This window comes from Montipora capricornis, chromosome 8 (assembly GCF_036669925.1).
Source record: "Montipora capricornis isolate CH-2021 chromosome 8, ASM3666992v2, whole genome shotgun sequence".
NCBI classification, from domain to species: Eukaryota; Metazoa; Cnidaria; class Anthozoa; order Scleractinia; family Acroporidae; genus Montipora; species Montipora capricornis.
The window spans coordinates 49,749,146-49,770,534 of record NC_090890.1 but is presented as its reverse complement, the minus strand read 5'-3'; the positions used below and the strand labels follow the sequence as shown (position 1 = coordinate 49,770,534).

General features: G+C 41.9%; 1 protein-coding gene across 1 annotated transcript in view; it reads left to right on the top strand.

The window, feature by feature from the left end:
* LOC138014094 (polycystin-1-like) overlaps positions 1-21,389 on the top strand; it is an 80,681-nt gene extending 59,292 nt beyond the window's left edge. The window contains 8 exon segments of the mRNA XM_068861122.1: positions 739-981; positions 3,977-4,597; positions 6,804-7,028; positions 10,413-10,596; positions 13,129-14,354; positions 15,157-15,328; positions 16,396-16,659; positions 17,253-21,389. Of these exon segments, the coding sequence (XP_068717223.1) occupies positions 739-981; positions 3,977-4,597; positions 6,804-7,028; positions 10,413-10,596; positions 13,129-14,354; positions 15,157-15,328; positions 16,396-16,659; positions 17,253-19,939 (5,622 nt within the window). The 3' untranslated portion in view covers positions 19,940-21,389.

Here is a 21,389-nt window from a genome sequence, read left to right as displayed (position 1 = left end):
TCGGGCTTTCAGACTTTTGAATTCGTGTTTTGCATATGTAATAAACTGCATTTCCACGCTGAAATTTGAAGCTAGTGAGTAAGTGACAACACTTTTACCTAGATCCAACCTTCTGAGGTTTGAACGTGAGTAATAGACCAATTTCGATATATTAAAATTCAGTCCTAAACAAAAGGCATCATCTCGAGGCTCTGGGAAATAAATATAACGATTTGTACGAGTTTATTCCCCAGAGCCTCAAGATGATGTCTTTTGTTTGGGATTGAATTTTAATATATCGAAAAAGGGCTATTGCGGACCATGAAATCCAAAACTTACATTCAAAGAAAAGAGGTCAAATTTCAGGTCAAAGTCAGGTGTTAAGTGAACACACTTTCAAACTCTGAAGGGAAAAAAAGGAAGTGATTTCTTGATCATAGTAGCACTTTAAATATATATATATTTATTAAGGCAATCTCGATTTAGCGACAATAAGACTTCTGCATTACCATTGTTATCATTCTCGTTCCTCATCGACGTAGGTACAGTTTGTGCGGATAGATGGTTACCACCTGTAACCTTGGGTATCCACATAACTCCAATGAACCTTAAACACAAAACACTCTCCTGATAATCTTCTTAGTTTCTAAGAGGGAGTCCTTCTGTAAAAGCTGTACGGGGTACTCCACGATAATTTTTTTTGTCCACTTGTCAAGGTCAGCACTCATGGATGATGATTATTATTACTATTAATTACAGGATGGCAGAAATATGTCCAAGACGGCACGGGACACTTTAAACAATCTGATGGCAGCTGTCGGGACGACCCTAATCCCAGGGGAGGAAGAGAAAGAATTGAGTTCGACATCTATAACTGCGACTGTCCGCAAGGAAAAGCTAGACGAGCTTGGCAACAAAACAATATCCCTCGAGGGAACCGAAGCTGTGTTGCCATCTAATTTTTCATCCTCTTTCGCGACTAATTCAAGCGTTCAAAGAGTAGTAAGTCTTTCTCTAAAATTTCCTCGAAGTAGCTCTTTGTTTCCCTTGCTGTCTCAAATAGATTTTGTCAATATTCCAGAGCCCTTTTGTTAAATAAAAATCCTTACATTTAATAGACCATATTCGTATTCTCAGTATTGGACTGGAACTAGCTTGCAATGGAGGCTAATGCGGGGAAATCTTTTCAAATGCAACTACTTTTTAATAGATTCCCCCGCATTAGCCTCCATTGCAAGCTAGTTCCAGTCCAATACTGGGAATACGAATATGGTCTATTGTAAGTATGAGTAGGGATTTCACAGTGGTGAGAGCACTCGCCTCCCACCAGTATGGCCTGGGTTCGATTCCAAGACAGGTTGAGTTTGTTAGTTCTCTAGTCTGCTCCGAGAGGTTTTTCTCCGGGTACTAAGGTCCTTATTACATGATACCGGTAGAATTAGATTTACATGAGCCCGGTCTGAAACTATGAAAGGGATTACATGATACCGTTACGAGACTTGCGGATGGCACTTTAGGACTCTGTTGTTACTCGCCATCTTGCAATGCTGCAACAACACTCTTGTATGGACTTATGTATTTTGGCCATAGATAGAGGCTTCCCTCGATGAGCTCCGGACTATAAAAAAAAAATTCACCTAATTCTAAAAGTTGTAAATATTCACCCCTACATCTTCATCAGCTCTATTATCAAATTTTCAACCTCGGGTATCGCGCGTTTCTACCCTTTTGTTCAATTTTGTCAAATCTTTGTTACCCGTTCATTTCCGCTCTTGCCGGGCTTAAGGGGAGTGGCTCTTAACTACAGAAAGAAAATGGTTGCTAAGGAAGCTCTTTAGTCAAGAGCCCTACAAAATGGTTGCACATATGGTTCTTTGACTAACTTTTTCAATGAAAATCTGACACCACTTCAATCAGAAGGCGCATGCGCAACTAGTCTCAGCCCTCTGCCGTGCGTTTCGGTGAAAAAGAGGTAAAAGCTCTCAGGAAACGAAAGGAAGAGGCGGTCTCCGGATGGGAACCACCACATTATTTTTCGTAAAGTGTAGCATGGAATTTCTATTTGGACAAAAAAATGGAACTGATGTTTTGAAAAGCGTATCTAAGGAGGACCTTATGACGTCATGATTTTTTTGAGAAATAATTTCTTTTAAAATCCATGCTACAGATTTGTTAGAGTGTTCTGAAACTGTTGCGTTCAAATTTTGTGAAAAACACACCGGTAGTTAAGTCGCTTACTTTTTAGGCATTTTCTGTTTTGGTCACGTGAGTCGAACCAGACAGAGGAATAACAAATAGCACACACTTTGCAAAAAGGATAAGTGTAGAGTTAAAGGAAGTCGAGAAATGACTATTTGAAGGGGTCCATAGCAACGGTTTGGTAGTTAAGAAGCACCCCCTTTAAAAATTTGCAAAGGGAAGCGAAATTTTCAAGTATCCAAACATAACAATAATAATTTTTGTTGGAGAGTCGACTGTGTTAAGAGCGCGGGCACTAATTTGGGACACTATGAAGAAATCAAATCAAATCATATCAAAATCGTAAGGTGGTTTTTGAGGAGAGGGCAAAACCGGAGCATACCTGGACAAAAACCTCTCGGAGCAGAGTAAAGAACCAACAAACTCAACCCACATACGACGCCGAATATGGGAGTCGAACCTGGTCCACATTGGTGGGACCACTGCTCCATCCCAGCTGTCTTGTTAGAGAGGAGATTGGTTATAACTAAGGCAGCGCTACCCAGCCTCGTTAGCTGTTTAGCCTCTCGTATTCAAAGCACGTCGCCTAATGGAATAACCGGTATAGCGACTTTCACATAACCTTGAAAAATAAACGTAAAAACAGAACTTAACCAAAAATGCAAACATTTGACTGGCTTATCGAACAAGAACAAACGGGCGCGAATTTTCGTTGGCTAATAGCGAACGCGGATGCAAACAGCGTCATATCTCCATGGAACTTTCTCGAAAACGATCGGCATTTCGCTTTGACGTCATTTGAAATGCAGTAATGTGATTGGGCAATCGAACTGTTTACTGCCCATATTAGGAGAGTCCTTGGCGGGAATTAGGAGGTTTGTTTTAATCTTGCCAAACATTGGTCCGTGAAACAAATTGCGAACACTTTTTCAAGGTCATACGAAAGTCGCTCTATCATCAAATTTTCGACCTCGAATATTGCATTTCTAGCTTTCTGATTGGCTCAGTCCATCTCGGTTATCAGCTCATATACCGTAATGACCTTATCTGGAAACTGATTGCGTCAGTCCTTTTGCAAAAACTGAGACAACATCCTGTCGTTATGGAAGTAAAACAGTTCAGACTTTAATTAAAATTTAATTAAAACTATCAGTCCATTCGCACTCTTTGGATATGAGACTGGTTATAGCCAACTCGTCGCTCCGCACCTTATTGGCTATTTACCATCGCATATCCAAAGCGCGCTCATGGAATAATTGTTAAATAAGTTTACACTTTCGTGAATAATTGCTTATTATGGATGAAAGTACAGGCATATTCAGTCGACGTCATCAACCAAAGGTTAGCAAATTTTTTGATCAAAAGACCTCGTTAAACTCTTCGAATTCGATCCAAAAGACTAATGTAGGCTTTTTTTCGGAAAGTCAACACTGAGTAAGTAGACAAGGATTTGCGGAAATCAACTACACTATGAACTTTATTTCATTGTCAAAGTGTCACGGCTTATGTAATTAACTGGGAACACCTAACGTGCAGATGGAATAAGCAATCGTGGTATGTAGGTTGAGTTTGTTGGTTCTCTTCTCTGCTGCGAGGGGTTTTTCTCCGGGTACTCTGGGTTTCCCCTCTCCACAAAAACCATTATTTGATTTAATTTGAATTAATTTCGTTAGTGTCCCCAATTAGTGCTCTTGTGCTAAATCCGTTGTTATTTTCTTCTTCTTCTTCTTCTTCTTCTTCTTCTTTCTTCTTCTTCTTCTTATTATTATTCTTATTATTATTATTATTATCCATTCAGAGCATGGTATCTAACACAAGCCTTTTTGCCAGCCAAGATCAAGAAAAGGGAAATTCTGTGAAGAGTCTCGCAGTAAGTTTATCCTTCTCCGACGAGAATCGTCGAGAGTTGAACATCAAAAATCTTACGTCGGAGATCAGCATTATTATTCCCCGAAATGACAAAGAGCGCGGCAATACGGAGGGTAAAGTCAGTTCAAAGGAGTACAAGGTACACTCCTTTAGAATAGAGCAGAATGCATCTACTGTGCACATTCGAGCAGAATGGGAGGTGAGCGTCGATTTAGAGCTGTACGTAAGAAAAGGAAGCGAACCGAAGCCGTTCGAGGGAGTTTTTGACTTTAATGACACGCTTCGACTTGGATCTCGCCAAGGTGTGAACTCATCTAATTCTTCGGACCCGTCAGGGCGCGAACTCTTTCTGTCCAATGATGCGCTAAATTGGACAGCAGCCGGAACGTACTACGTGTCGCTACGATATGTGCGAAACGACTCGCTATCAGAGGAGGAAAAAGCTAAAATAACTTCCGACGACACCATACCCTATAACTTTTCAGTCTATACCTCAATGTGTTTGTACTACGACGTTGACAGGGAGGTCTGGTCCACAGAGGGAACTAAGGTGAGAGAAAAATTTTTTTTTTTTTTTTTTTTTTTAATTCCAACTTTATTGAACGTACACACGTGCAGTTAACATTCACAAAAGACAATCTGCAACACTAACAAACACTACAACTTAAAACTAACAAAAAAGAAACCTCATACCATAAAAACTTTAGAGCGCAATCAGTCCGTATTTAAAAGAGACGAAAAAACAGACCATTTTGTTCTCAACTCTTTTTCGCAACTAGTCGTACAAGAAATATATTTTTCTAGCCTAATTTTATCACGAGCTAGGGAAACAAATTCATTAAAGATGTAAAATTTACTGTTAAGAGCTTTTACGTAAAGAAAATACTTTCCTATAATGACTAAATGATTGAGGGCTAAACAGAATTTAGAATCGAAGAGAAAATAATTAACAATAGTGAAAACGAACGTGTTTGCGCGTTAGACAGCCCTGAAATGTGGCAGGATCATTAGCTAACATGGCTGATCGAATGGAGATGGAGATTCGAATGATACTGACGTGTGCTCGAGACAAAGGGAACACTAATTCGTTCACACGGGGAACGATAGTTCGCTCCGATCTGTCATACCAGTTAAAGTGCAACTCTGTGCCCTAGCCCCGTCAAAGTGAACTAGTCCTCGCCACAATCAGAAGACTACGACCAGTAGCATACAACTTCGAAATCTATTTGTGTCACGCAGATCAACTTCCACATCAGCTATTTAGCTGCCTTTTTTTATCGACTTACATAACAAATAAAGTATGTATGTAATTTTAAGATTGACTTTCCCGCGAAACCAGACCTTTCCAACCAACCATAATTGGATAAAACCCTTGGGATTTAGATTGGTCACGTGTGCGGCAACCGTGGGACCCGATATTTGTCTGCAAATATCTTGGTCTGTTGGTCTATGCTTATTAAGTATCGGAATTGCACGTTTATTGTTATGGGTCGCTGACCCAATAGAATTGCGTCCTAAATGAATACAAGCGTGAAGCGCGCAGGTCATAGATCAACAGGAAGAAACGAGGATCCGTAACTTTACGGACCGACAAAACGAGATTGGTAAGGTATTAGAGTGCGTTCGATTGACCGTATTCCGGAATAAGAATGCGTGGAATATAAGGTAGAAATCCTTCGCTTTTACGGTGATTCACATAAAAATTGTCAAACATCCACTAAAATGCTATTTTAAACATATGTTTGTTGTCCTTGCTGCTTCGAAGCGCGCCAAACATACCGTTTTAATCATCACCCCTAGTATTCTTATTCCGGAATTGGGTCAATCGAACGCGCCCTTAGAGTGCCCCTGTGATCAAAAAAACCACTTCCTTTTTTTCTTCAGATTTTAAAAGCGTGTTCGCGTAACACCTGATTGGCAAAAATTTGAGCTTTGATTTGTATCCGAAGGCTTTTTATTTCGAGTGTAAGTTTTGGATTTCACGGTCCGCCATTACTCATGTTCAAAACTGACCGATTGGACCTCAGACGGTTGGATCCAGGAAAAAGTGACGTCAGAGGCTCACTAGCTTAAAATTTCAGCATGTGAACGCAGCTTTAATATTATATATGCAAAGCGTGAGTTTAAAAGTCTGAAAGCCCAAAACCCCCGTGCTGTATATTAATTCTGCGGCGTACACACGTATTGCATTCTTAAACTAGTGAGCTTTTGACGTCATTTTCTCCTTGATCCAGCTCTCTCAAAAACATAATGTTAGTAATGGCGGACCATTAAATGGGAAAATTACAGTTAAAATAAAGAGGTGTCTTTTTGAAATCAAGGCTTAAAACGTGGGTCACTTAGTGTTTTGTTAACATAGTTTTGAAATCCAAAGAAAAATATGAATTGATTTTTTGGTCACAGGGGCACTTTAAGTATATATCTCTAAGGCATTAAGGCGCGCAGGAAAGGAAACTAGTTAAAGTAAGGAGGAACGTTTAACTGCCTCAAATGATTGGCATGCGTAAAAAAACTGAAAAACGAATAGATCTTATTGGCTTTTTGAAATAGCTGCTTGGAAGATTTAAACAACTTCACAAGTTTATTTTCACACAAACAAAATGAAAAATTGCATCAAAATTTCCAGTTTAGGGGGCGGGACAGCGGGCAGGACTGTAGAATACGGCCCGCTAAGTTAGCCAATCATAACACGCGCCTTATCTGAGAGATATATTAAACCATCTTTAACCGTTTTGGTGTTTTTTCTCTCGTGGCAGGTGGGTCCAAAAACAAACCGGGCCGTGATAGAATGCTTAACCAACCACTTGACAACATTCGGGTGCGATTTTTTTGTCCCACCGAACAAGATCAACTTCAAGGATTTGAGCATTGCCAAACTACTACAAAGTCCGCTTGCGCTTATCACGGCCTGCGTGATTCTTGGTGTCTACATCATCTGCTTGATTCCCGCTCGAAGAGCTGACAGAAATGATGCTTTAAAGGTAATGTTTCCATGTAAGGGTTAAAGGTTGCTTACGTCTCGCACACGTTCATAGCAACGACATACAGCATTACACTCAAACAAGAGAAAATAGAGAGGGAAGAGAGGGCATTCCCCATGCATTGGGTAACGTTTTAGATCGACTCCCACGCTGTACATATCCGAAGGGGATTAGGCAACAGCCAATCGTATGGCAGGAATGTGTCCTCTTAGCGTGGGCTATCCACACAGAACACATGAGTGGTTGTTGCCTAATCCCCTTGGGATACAGCTGTTTCAAGAAGGTTGTCCAAAAGAAGCGTAAAAGCGTTCGCGACAATGCCGAAAGGTAGTATGGGACAGTATTCAATATGTAGTGAACGCCCAGAATCGAAGATGCCACGATCGTGCAGTGACGACCTACTATGGCGACGATAAGCGTTAATGAAGTGGCAGTACGCACAGACTTGTGACAAGGTCTCTTCCGCCATCACGCTACCAAAACACGTCCAAAAACAAAAGGGTTCATTAGCAAAAACGATGGTTCTGCACGTGCGCCACGATTTTTGGTACATTTCTCAAACTTTTTCTGCGAAACATCACATAAAGTAAGGAAGGTTAAAGTCGTCAGAATCTTGCTTCCTCTGCGAATTCTAACCCTTTGTTACTAATTCATGGCCTGGATCATTTGACTGAATTTTGAAACTCTCTATCTCAATGTCAATAACAAGAGATGAGCACGTATTTCTAGGTGACATTTTCGAAAGCATTACCGTCATGTTTTGGTTGACTCAAACTGACAGTTTACCATAATGCCTTTCGGCATTGTCGCGTAGGCTTTTATGCTTCTTTTGGACAACCCCTTTCGAAACAGCTGTATGTACAGCGCGGGAGTCGATCTAGCAATAACTTGAGACATATTACCTATGGCAAAGGGTGTTATGGGAGATGACTTCTCTTCCCCATTTATTTTCTCTTGTCTCAAATGATTCGCGGTCCGTAGAGATGCATTAGCCTATTAATTGTGGTGCTTGCTCTGTTTTATAAAGCTAACCATGCTGTGCTGATTTCACTGGGGACTTTAAAGCGCCGGCTGCACGTTCGAACATTGTTATAAAACATTTGTTGGATCAACAATGTTTGAACGTGTCAGGAGCATGCATGTTTGATGACCCCGCCGACCAGCTCTTGACCTTGAAGAGTTTAACTGTCGTTTATTTGGATGTAACGTAGATCGTACAGTTTCTCGCGCGTGCAGCTTAATTAATTTGATCTTATTTTTATCCATATTTGAGCATAAAATAGACCACTTTCGACATATTAAAATTCAGTACTAAACAAAAGACATCATCTCGAGGCTCTAAGGAATAAACTCATACAAATCCTTATATTTATTCCCCAGAGCCTCGAGGCGATGTCTTTTGTTTTGGACTGAATTTTAATATATCGAAATTGGTCTATTGGTGGGTGTCCTTAAATCCTCAGCTTTGTTCCATTGAAGAGAGTTGCAAGTTACACGCTCCCTCTGTCATTGCTCCGTTTTACGGGTATTTAAAGCTATAGCTACACGGATCAGAGGAAAATCGAAACAAACGTTTAAGTCACCGAGGATCGAACCGGGGACCTCCCGCTCCGAAAACCGCGCACTAGCCAACTGAGCCACGACTGCTCCTCAACGATTGGTTCTGGTTTCACTTTTTATTGGTTGAAAAAGTGGCGCGAGAACTTTGAACCAATCACTGAGTGAAGTAATGCAAAACCAAAGCAATTCGCTAATTACTTTCGACACTCAATTGAAAATTGCGCTATGAGCTATCTCTGAAGCTTTAGGCGCAATTGAAAGTAATGACGCTTTGAAGTTTTTAAATTTGACAAAGAATGTATGGACTCATTAGCGCTTTTGCCACCTACGATTTTCTTAGTTTTTGGTGGCTAATAACTCGCTCGTTATTAAAGCTAAGTTTTATCACGGGTAACCCAGGCTCACTGTGTGCGTCACGTAGGTATTAAAATATTGAGAACATATGAGCCGAAGTTTAGGTCTGAAAATTTGCTAGAAAATGGAAATAAAAATCGATAAAACTTACCATGTGGTGAGCTGTTGTTGTCTTTAATACGTACACGAAGTTTCGGGGAAAATGGTCCCCGTTCACCTTCCTTCATAATATAGTGACAAGGTAGGAGACGGAAGCCAGCTTATGGACTCCGATCGACCCAAAACAAGCACGATTTTTTTCGCGAAAATCGAATCCAGTCGCTAAATAAACACGCCAGGCTCGTGGAACATGAATTTCTCTAAACCATGAATCCACTGAAGCATCTCCAGGTAGCAACGCGAAGCCACCAAACTCCGTAAAACTTGTAAGTTAACCTGCTAAAATGGCGGCCAGAAAGCGTTGTACTCGCGAAGTGTCCAATTCAAAATGGCACTGAACTCTAGACGCCTGGTGACGAGTTTAATAAGTTCTGGAGGAAGGGGAGTCCCACATTGCTAAAAACAAAAGTCACTGAGCAATCTGGGACTCCCCTCCCTCCAGGGGGACTTATTATACTCGTCACCAGGCGTTTTGAATTGGACACTTCGCGAGTACAACGCTTTCTGGCCGCCATTTTAGCAGGTTAACTTACAAGTTTTACGGAGTCTGGTGGCTTCGCGTTGCTACCTGGAGATGCTTCAGTGGATTCATGGTTTAGAGAAATTCATGTTCCACGAGTCTGGCGTGTTTATTTAGCGACTGGATTCGATTTTCGCGAAAAAAATCGTGCTTGTTTTGGGTCGATCGGAGTCTATAAGCTGGCTTCCGTCTCCTACCTTGTCACTATATTATGAAGGAAGGTGAACGGGGACCATTTTCCCCGAAACTTCGTCTACGTATTAAAGAAAACAACAGCTCACCACATGGTAAGCTTTATCGATTTTTATTACCATTTTCTAGCAAATTTTCAGACCTAAACTTCGGCTCATATGTTCTCAATATTTTAATACCTACGTGACGCACACAGTGAGCCTGGGTTACCTGTGGTTTTACACGTTCTTTTACCTTTTCAAGTCAATTTGTAAATAGCACGATTCCTGCGGTCAGCAAACTCGTATGTTGATGAGACAAAATGTAAAAAAATGAAGTCAGCAAAGATTCGCCTATAATACAGACCAATCTCAAGATCATGTCAGTTGTGGCAAGCAAGAGACAGTTTGGTTCCAATCAGGACTGAGCCCGATATGTCTCGCACGAATCTCTGTTCGTGTAGCACTCTCGCGTAAAATATCGCAAAATAGTCTGGAGTGAAGTATGAGTACGATCGTCCGGGTGAGTGAGGATTGTTTTGGGTGACATGGACTGACGTCAAAGTCCAGAGTGTAGCTCACGTAAACTGACAGGCTACTCACAAGCGAGTTTTTTTGCAGACTGGAGTAAGCCCACTTCCTGACAACGACTCAAGAGATACGTATTGCTATGAAATACATGTTCACACGGGATTTGCGCGAGGAGGCGGCACAAGTGCTGAAGTTTCGATCGTTCTGACTGGAGGTCTCGGAGACAGTGAACCAAGGGTTTTGAAGGATAACAACAGGAAAAACTTCAAAACAGGTGGGTTGTTTCGTTGAGATGAATAAATAGGGAGTTTAGGACCGACGACGGTGACAGCGACGAAAACATCACTTCAAAATATTAGGTTTAATCCATCGTGTTTACATTCTACAATATGGGCGCGATTTATCCTATAACTGGATAGGTATAGATAGATTTGAATTAAAAAGAGAGAATCAAAGATTCACAGTTGTGTGCATAGGTTGTCGTTACAACCTTAAATCTGTTTTTTTTCTCAGTACGGGAGAGAAATGTACAAAAATGCGTGCAGCACGAGTATGTTCCGTCTTTTAGCCAATAATAGGGACCTTAAGATCTTGGACGGCAACCTGAGCGAGAACGCCATCAAACAATGGACATCAATAAGAAAAAACAATGGCTGTGCACGTGCGCTTTAAAAGTTGTACGTTTCTTTCCCATTCTCTGCCAATCTGCAACTTGAGATGACCAAATCTCAACTTCCAAGGTCGACGCGAGTGCACAAGGGCAAATCTTTAATTTTCTTTCTTAGCTTCAACACTGTTCCTTCCAATAGACCTTATTCACGATGGCCGCCATTTTGGATTTGCTATTATCATGCAAATTAGCTACACACTTCTGAGGGGGAAAACAACACAAGTTCGAGAGGTTATAACGAACATCTCAGCCACACAGATGATTTGCTTCACGTTCATGGAATGTTTATCACCTAAGCGGTAAAATACAATCATTACACAAGTTACTTCGGCGTTTTTTTTAGCGAAAAATGAGCAGATAACGAAGTACAAAGTCAAAATGTCAAAGGCAATCAAAAGATATAAAATTATTATAAAAGGCACTTAATTCTAAATACTAAAATGAACTTTTAGCAATGTTATTTCAATATTTCGACGAGCCTATTTTCCGCAATTTGCCGTTTTTCCAATGTTTACCCCCCCCCCCCCAGCATAACATGCACATGGCTAATTTGCATGACAATTTGAAAACCAACATGGCGGTCATCGTCAATAAGGCCTATTCAGTTCTTGGACAGTTTGGATAATTTGTGGAAGTTGAGCAAACTGGAATAATCACGAAACACTGTAAGAATCATAAACTAGCACTATTAAAGGACGTTTTTGCGGCCGGGCAGCTTAAGCAACGACAACGGCGACGGCAACAGGAACATCACAAATTTGCATATTTAGTAGGCAAAAACAATAGCTTTGCACGCCCTGAACGTGTGTTTTTCGCTGTTGTCCATTCCTTTGCTTTCGTCAGCCAAACAGCAACGTGAAATAGCCAAATTTGAGGTGTCATCAAGCACGTCAGCACTACTTGATCATGAGGATAAATTTTTATTTTCTCCCCTAAATTAAGGTAATTTCCTTGAATTGTTCTACTATCAAACTTTTTTGGAAACTTGGCATAATTAACATCCATGATATGAACATTAAAAAAATGCAATAAAAAAATGGGATCACCGTGCTTGTTTACGCGTCAGCAGGCTCTTAATATGGGGTATTTTAGATGTTTTTGCGTTAAAAATTCGAATTACCTTCGTACAGAATTAAGTCTTGGTTACTTCGAAGACCCCGTCTTTGATTCCCTGGTTGTGGGAATAGTGCACTTTTTGGGACAGTTCCGTGGTTAGCTTGAAGTCCTCGCCTTGGGTAAAATACACCCAGTACGGAACTGTTTTCCAAAAAAAATTCATGTTCTACTATCAAACTGTTTTTCTTCTTCAAATATGTTCTTTATTAGACTGTTCTTAGCAAATACCTAAAAAAAATATCGGGGGTCACCATGCTCGTTTGAGAGAAAAGGAGCATTTATTTCGCTATCGGGTTTAGTTTGAGCGAAATCTCTTACGTTTTGTTTGCACACGTGCTCATGTGCGCGCTAATGACGCGAAAATCGTGCGCAGTAGGGATGCGCAATGCAATACTAAGGAATTACCTTAAGTGCCGTTCAGACGAGTGTCATTTTTGAGGAACTACCACACCCTTGTCATATTAAGAAGATTGAAATTGTCACGAAGCGATTAAAATGACTCGAATTTATATTTTGAGATGACGCTCTCGTTGCCGTCGCCGTTGTCGTTGCTTCTGATCAGCTCCCTATTAATGTTTTGAGCCGCCGTCTTACCTTATGTTTTCTTGTAGTAAGTAAAGCCAAGGAAGTAAGTTTCCCGTTCACAAGTAATCCGCAACAATTAATTTTTCGAAAGTCCAGAAAAATTTTTGGGCCCGAAAAGCCATTTGTGAACCTGCCACCCAACCGCTTGTTCAGGAACGCCAATCTTTTAACATGTTTTTATGGTAACAAAAGGCAAACTGACTGTAAAGTTTGACGACTCAAATCCACTCCGTTCTTGAGATACATAGGAAATTGTGACACCTGAGAATGGAACGTAAAGTTTCGGGACTTTCGAGAAAAGGACCTAAGGTCAGTGTGGAGAACAGGTTTTTCTCCGGACAAGAATGACATTTCTGCTGCTGGATACGCTGACCTTAAAAACCGAGGCATTGTCAAAGAACATCGTAATCAAATTCCATTTTTCTTTCTTTGTAGGCTCCGTTGATCCTTTCCTACTGACTGTGCCCCAGTCTCTCGGCAGCCTGAAACACATTCGAATATGGCACAACAACAGCGGGAACTATCCTTCCTGGAATCTCCTTCGTGTAATGATCCAAGACATTCAGACAGACCAGCGTTGGTGGTTCGTGTGCGATGACTGGCTCGCTGTCGATGAAAGCGACGGTAAAGTCGAAAGGATCCTTTATCCGGCCTCCAAGAAAGAGCTGACGAAGTTCAACGTCCTTTTCGCGTCCGAGGTCAGAAAAAACCTCACCGACGGGCATATCTGGTTTTCTGTTGTTGCTCGCCCACCAAGAAGTACTTTCACGCGTGTTCAGCGGCTGACTTGCTGTTTGTCGATTCTCATGTGCACAATGGTTTCAAACGCGATGTATTACGGAGTGGGAAAGGACCAAACGCCCCAGAACGCTATCAGGATAATGGGCTTCAGCTTTTCCATTCGCCAAGTTTCGATCGGTATAGTGAGTAGCGTGGTAGTGTTTCCAGTCAATCTAATCATTGTCACTATCTTCCGGAAGGCAAGACCGAAGGCGAATCGATACACAGCAAAGCCACAAGGCACGCGTGCAGATGACGTTGATATTGAGGCAGCCGAAGATGAGAAAAAACCCGTGACGTCAAAGCAACCTGGCCTCCCTCATTGGTTTGTTTACATAGCGTACGGTCTTGCCTTTGTTGCTACCTGTGCCTCAGCATCATTTGTCGTTATGTACGGAATTAAATTCGGATCCGAAAAGTCTGCCCAGTGGCTCATGTCAATGTCTATATCATTCCTGCAAGACGTGCTTCTCAACCAACCTATCAAAGTCTTTGCGTTGGCTACCTTCTTTGCGATCCTCGTCAAAGACCCCAATAAGGCCGAACAGGACTCTTTGACGGACGCGAACGCCCTCGCGAACGACGAGGAATGGTTGCATAAGACCACAGAAGATCTGGATCTTGAAACCCAACAGGAACTGAAACAGCTGATCAACGACAAACCCCCCGATGAGGCGAAGTTGGAGATTGCGCGCAAACTGCGAATGAAGGAAAAGCAAATGAAATCAATTATTAGGGAAATAATCTGGTATGTCATATTTCTGTTGGTACTTCTCACCATAAGCTACGGAAACAGAGATCTAACAACGTCTAAGGTGACGAGATACATGAGCAACATCTTTGAAAAAGCTGCCTACAGTGGGAACCTAACATACGGAAAGGTATGCTTAAGACCTGTCAGCTTATCATAAACCTTACATATACGGCAGCGGAGCGGCTGATGGGCGTATGAATTAACATGAATCGAGTGCTTCCTCTTTATCTGTAATCCACAACTTAGTTCAGTTGGTTGAAGACTGGAGGTGTATATCCCGGTCGGGCCAACATACAAATTCCAATTCCTGATTCTAGATTCCAGATTCTAGATTTCAATTTCGGAACCCGACCCAATCCGCAATGCGTTTGCATAAAATTGCACGTCAATCAGAGTGATTCATGCGAATTTGTTGTGATCCTTGGGAAGGGAGACTTCAGCACCAACGGTCAGACCGGTGAAAATAAACTACCTCAAACATTCCAGAAGGGGCAAACTGAAACGGGCGATATAAGAGTATGTGAGAGTTGAAAACTGCGAGTCTGAGCTATTGCATCGGGCCACTACACCACCCTTGCCCCACCATCCTCTCGGGTAAGGAAGTTAAACCGTATAGGTCCCGTCTCAAATATTATCAAATAGCCTTGACTCGTGGGAACCGTTTTATAGCGGCATGTACAAAACACAGGTCACAAGTCACAGGTCATTGTTTTACCAATAGGGAAAGAAACCCAAACATTCATTAAAGCTGTCCTTAGGCCTAATTAGGCCTAAACAAAAGTTTTTAGGCCTTAGGTTAGCATTGGTAAACGGTTAGGGTTGTTCCTGTATTGGTAAAACAATGACCTGTGACTTGTGACTTTTGTTTTGTACCTGCTCGTGTTATAGCTGAGTTGTATAAAAACACGGATATTTTTTTCATTTTCAAGGTGCACGAAATACACCACTACTGGCAATGGCTGAACGAGACGTTCATACCTTCTTTGATGCCTCAATTGTACTACGACAACTTAACAGCCTATGACAAAGGATTCGTTGCCGACGTTCCTACTGCCTGGGTCTTGAGTATGGCTCGTCTGAGGCAACTTAGGATCAAGAAAGGTACCGTTTTGTTTTGGTTTCGAAAATTTTATTCCTTTGAAGAGGACAGACGTTTAGCTTAGTCCGTTTCCAAATATACTGCAAAATCCCTGTCGAGTCGATTTGTCTAGTTAATTCCTTCAATCTTTGTTTTCCAATTCGTCCATCGTGTTGTTACGAAAGGGAATGGCCACACGCACTCTGCGCGTGTTTGATCTTGTTCTTTTAATTTGCCGCTGCTGGCCTCACTGGCGCATAACCTTTTTAGACTTATTCTTATGTTTGCGTTGCCAGAGAAGACTTAACTTTTCGGCCACGTTGATTATCCAAATTAACCTCCAGGAGCGTTTAGCTTGTTTTGTTTCGCTGGAAAAACATGGCCGCTAGTCACGTGAGTGCAAACCAAGAATAACGTCACCGAAAGTCCTATTGACTTCCGCGACATTCACTTCGAAACAAATTCAAACTGCTTTTTCGTAATACGTCCCCCAGGGATCATTGTCCCCGTCCTCCACAAGACTTCCCTGTCATCCTCAATAAGGATTTGTCATAGCGTTGTTTCATAACTTGGGACTGACAAGTGTTCCATCCAAACTCTATTAAAACGCTCTTCACTAAAAGGCAGCAGAAGCTTTTTCTTGATTTTAGTTGCTTGTTGTTTCCCTCAATAAGTTCCACTTTATAATCTACAAGACGGTGGTTTTGCCTCTACATTGTCTATTGTCTTTCGGAGAATTAGAGAAATACTGAGGAGGTGTTTTGAGAAGGCGTCATTTTCTTTGGTTTGCCCTTTAGCCTCCTTGGGTACCTCCCATTGACTAGTAAAATCTAGTACTGTTACTCCTAGGGGAGCGCCAAAGGGGACATAGCCTTTGAGAGTTTACCAATAATATTTGTCTCTCCTGGCTGAATTATTTCCCTTTTTTTTTTTTTTTTTTTCAAAAAGAGCAATTCCATTCTTTTTTTGGAAAATCGGGACGACTTTGTTAGGTCGAAAGTAAAACATTCGGGCCTGGTGATCGGAAGTATTCATTTTGATTCTCTGAACTGTCGCTTGATCTCGATCAAACTGTCTCTTGTTTTGACAGATACCTGCACTTACAAGCGCCTGTTCCTATATTTCATCAAAGAATGCAACGATTTCTACAGTATCGCGGAACAGGACCAGAATTCTTTCTTACCTGGATGGAAGCCTAAACGGCAAGAACTGCACGATAATGCCTCATCTACCCCTACCCCTACCCCCACAACCACAGTCGAGCCAACTGAGAAAGGCCCTTGGGACTTTCAAACGGGAGAGGAACTAAAGACTTATCCGTACTGGGGTTACAAGGCGACCTACAGCGCAGGAGGTAACTTCGTAGATTTGGCAGCCTTATCTTAATTTGAGTTTCTTGAAATGTAGACCTTTTTGTTGGGCTATAATTTCCGAGACTACAGAGAGTTTTTAGACGGTTCACGTTTATTGCGTAGGAGAAAGAATATGGTAACGGTAAAGGATTTATATACCGTACATGTCACCATTCTTTCTCTGGGGTGACAACGGACGTCAGCATTTAAAGGCACCTCTGGCAGCCGCTATCAGTGCATATTTAATCTCACCCAGCCTCCCAACCCACGAAAGCATGTGAATGGAGGACAGACCACAACACCAGGGGTCTTCCCTCATACTTTTCATGAATAGTGTGTGGGTTTTTTTGACGTCCACAGTGTTGCCGGTTGATTAAAGGAAAGTTGTGAGACCGTGACGGGGCCTACAGGTTATAGTCCTTATACGGGAAGACTTGAAAATTTGCTGAAGAAATTACAAGGGAGTCACTTTTTAAGACCTTGAGTGTTGGTATGACCGGCGTTTGAGCCCGCGACCTCCAGCACGAATGTCCGATGCTCTACTAACTGAGCCACCGGTCGTTTTCTGACGTTTGCATGTTCGATTTTGTTGCAGGTTACGTGCAGGTGTTACCCAACGACTTGAGCGAGTCCCTCAAATTAGTTCGAGAGCTTGAAGAAAACAACTGGTTGGATCGTTACACACGAGCCATCTTCTCTGAATTTGCTGTTTACAACGCAAACATTAACCTGTTTTGTGTGGTGACGCTTCTGTTTGAACAGCTTCCAACCGGAAGTCTCACTGCATACCCAAGCATTCTCACGCTCCGTCTCTTCCGGTACGTAGGTGGGGAGAGGTACTTCGTGTTAACCTGTGAAATCGTGTATCTGTTGTTCTGTGCCTTCTTTGTGTTCAAAGAGATCAGAATGTCCATCAAGAAAGGAAGGGAGCATTTGAGGGATCCATGGAGTATCCTTGAAATTGTACTTACACTTCTGTCGTTATCTGCGGTGGGTTTGTACTTTACGCGAATGAAGTTCACCGAAGATGCCCTGCATTTTATGCGAGAGGACAGGACAGGGTTCGTCAGCTTCCACTACACGGCTTTCTTGGACGAGTGGTTGAAATGCATCATTGGAGTCATCGTCTTCCTCTCATTTCTAAAGATGTTTCGACTTCTGCGCTTTAACCGTCGAATGTCCATGCTACAGCAGGTCCTCAAACGTTGCATTGGCCAGTTGGTATCTTTCATGTTCATGTTCTCGGTGGCGTTTCTGGCGTTTGCACTCCTTGCAAGCCTAGTTTTTGGTCAGTACATGGCAGGGTTTGGAACATTTTGGCGAAGCTGCGCATCGCTGATGGACACTCTTCTGGGCAAGTTTACTTTGCAAGAAATGAAGCACGCCAATCGCATCATTGGACAAATCTTCTTCTACACTTACACGGTATCAATGGTGTTTATTCTCCTCAACATGTTCATATCCATAATCAACGATGCCTTTACGGAAGTTCGCAGCGACGTGGAAAAACAATCGAATGAGTACGAGATAGTGGACTTCATGATTCACCGTCTCAAAGAAAACATAGGCAAGTCAATGGGCCATGCCATACATCCAATTTACAAAGAGCCTAAGAGTGACCTGGAGGTCAACTTTGATAAAATCGTTGACAACGCCGACAATGCCATCCATTTTATGAGGAACATCGCTTTCGAGGACATGCGAAAGACAAGGTGGTTTCAAACGGAAAGTTGTACGGACAAGAAGAAAAACCTGATACGGCTACTTATGGAGGTGGACTGGGATTTTTACGAGTCCGAACTTTGTGACTCCATTCCTGTTTTCGAGCGTTTTCTGAGTCAGTATACCGAGGAAGAGCTTGAAAAAATATTGAAGCACTATCAACAGAAGCGAATGGTGGAAGATTTAGTTTTTGAAGAAGTGAATGGACGAGAAAATTCCTCTGACGAAAGCGACAGTGGTAGCGAGAATACTGACGAGAGCGATACAGAAGACAACAAATCGAGTAATGACGAGAGCGGTTCGGAAAACGAGCCTGGTTCCGAAGATGGTATTACAGCGATGACACCAACATTCGGAATCACGGATCGTCCTGGGAGTGCAGTGAGCGTGAAGAGCCCAGCTTTTCTGATCGCTGAGCTCGAAATCACAACTGAAGAACAAAAAGAGAACGCGGATACTACCATTCAAAGAGACGGCATCATGAGTCCAAGAGAAACGGTGGTTGAAGAAGCTGCGCCAGAAGCTGAGCTTTTGAAAATCCTCGACGACGTACGACGGGATCAAGAAAGTCGTTGTGCCACCGATGCTGAGTTGGACAGTATTCTGTCTGGGCACTCGCCAGTTTGTGATGCCGAATCGCGTACATGCAAAAGCGATATGGAGATCGACGTTGGAAAGAAAAAGAAGAGGAAAGCAGAGAAAAGTCACGAAGGAGAAGCTCCAGAAGAGAACCCGCCAAAAGAAGCTTGGGTCCCCATGGATGACAAAAAGGGTAACGAGCTTTCTGAGGGCGGCTCTGATATAAAGATCAAAAAGAAAAGGCTGCAAGAGGAACTGATAAAGAGAAATGATTTGGCCGAAGAAGGAAAGGATAAAGGCAGCGAAGAGAATGTGAAGACCAAAAAGAAAGGGAAAAGTAAAGGAAACGGTTTGTCTGGAGATGAAAAAGAAAACAAGACAGACATCTCTTCAGAAATAAACGGCGACAAGGAAGAAACAATCCTCGGTGAGGTAAAATTGAAGAAAAAGAAGAAAGTAAGAGGAGAAGGAGATATTGAAGAAAATGAATCAGCTGTCGGTGGTGGCGGAAAGAAAAAGAAAGGAATGGTGTCTGCCGAAACTGGTGAAGAAATAGGAGATCGAAACGAAGAACAGAAGAAAAAGAAGAAGAAGCTGAAAGGAAATGACGGTGAGGATCCAGAAGCCGCCGAGGGGAAAGCCGTCGATGAGACTAAAGAAAAGCCAAAAAAAAAAAAGAAAAAGAAAGCGACAGGTGGAGAAGAAAACGTCGCCTTTGAGAAAGATACGGCACTGCACCAAGATGAAGAAACACTCGAAAAAGAGCTCGGTAGTCTGGACGAGCTGTTCACGGAGATGCTGGAACTTGGAGATGTGGATCATGTGAAGAAGAAAAAAAACAAAAAGCGCAAGACGAAGATGAAAGTAGCTCGGGAAGACGATGATGAACAGAGTTTGGTGAAGTCGGGTGAAACGGAAGAAAGCGTGGAAAAGGAGACGCCGAAAAAGATCTATTTGACTAGTGAGGAGAGCGAATGCTAATCGGGAACATTGCAGTTGAGAGTTGTAAACCAAGATATACTTATCAAAGTAGTCAGTAAACGTAAAGATATAGCATACTTTTTAGACATTTATTACATTGTATTTTTAACGATTTTTCAGTGTTCGCTGTAATTCCATGACCTTGAGCGTTTTCCCCAGTTTTTCTGAGCATTCATGCGAAATCTCGGGCTTGGTTGGGAAGGGAAAAGGAGCTTGCGAACGTGTTACTGCGCAGGCTCAAGAGTAAGCAACGAAGACGGCTACGGCAACGACAACGTCACAAAACAATATCATTGGTTAAAAGAGGAAAAAGAATCGTGCTGCATGTACTATGCAGCACGGATTTTAGCAAGTATGTTTGCGGTCCTCTGCATAACGACAACGTGAAATCACCAGATTTGAGGTTTTGACGACAACGTAAGCATCCTGACAGAGAATCTTTCATTTTCTGTTTTCACTCTGAAACCGCTCGTACCAATTTATTTTTAGGATACTTCGACCATATTGTAGGATGTGAACGAGACTGAATAATCGCGAAAGACTTATGAGAGAGAGCCAAGTGATATTTTGAGGTGACGTTTTCGTCGACTGTCGCCGTCGTAGATTTTAAAGTCCCTATTCATTGCCTATTATCCTTGGTGGACTGAAAGGAAAAATACTCGTCCTGCACGTGCGACACACCGGCTTCATTGCATTACGTTGCCTTACTCCTCAAAACAACTATGTGAAATCACCAAATTTTAGATTTTGACGACAACACGATCATACAACAATGACCCGTTCATTTCTACCTTTACATTAAAACTGTTCGCACCTATCCAGTGACAAGATAGTTCGCCCGTATTGTACAACTTGAAGTCAAAATACTAACCTTGCCGTTGTCACTGCTTAACGGACTGAGAATAGAAAGGGTAAATAAGTTGTGGCCATGAGCCTGGAAAGCCAAAGTCAGTATTTTGCTAAACTCAGTGCGACTGGAAATTTGTAGCCTCACGCAGGAAATCAGCCAGGCCGCTATTACAGGCCTTTCTAGCAATTTTAAGTCCACTTTCCGCAAGTATGTCTACGGACATTAATTATCTTTGGAAATTGTAATTTGATTTCGTAAATTAGCTAATCAAAGCATAGAAAATCGTCGTAAAAAGTGTTAAAGATGACAGCTAAAATCATCACGAATATGGTAATGGTTATTTCTTCGTGTTTGTTGCATTAGAAATTTAGTTTACTGACAGCTATTTTCGTAAAAGAACAGCCATCACTTAGCGAAAAAAAATTGCGACATGTAATCCGTAGGTGCTTTCCCTAACTACATACGTTAAATAAAGTAGATGGAGATTCATTCTGAAGAGTTCGAACCCAAACGGTTCCTTGCGTTATGTCTTCGTCGGATGTTATACTACTTATCTCCTTTTGTATCAAGGCAAAAGAGAATAATAAAACTAAGAAAGCA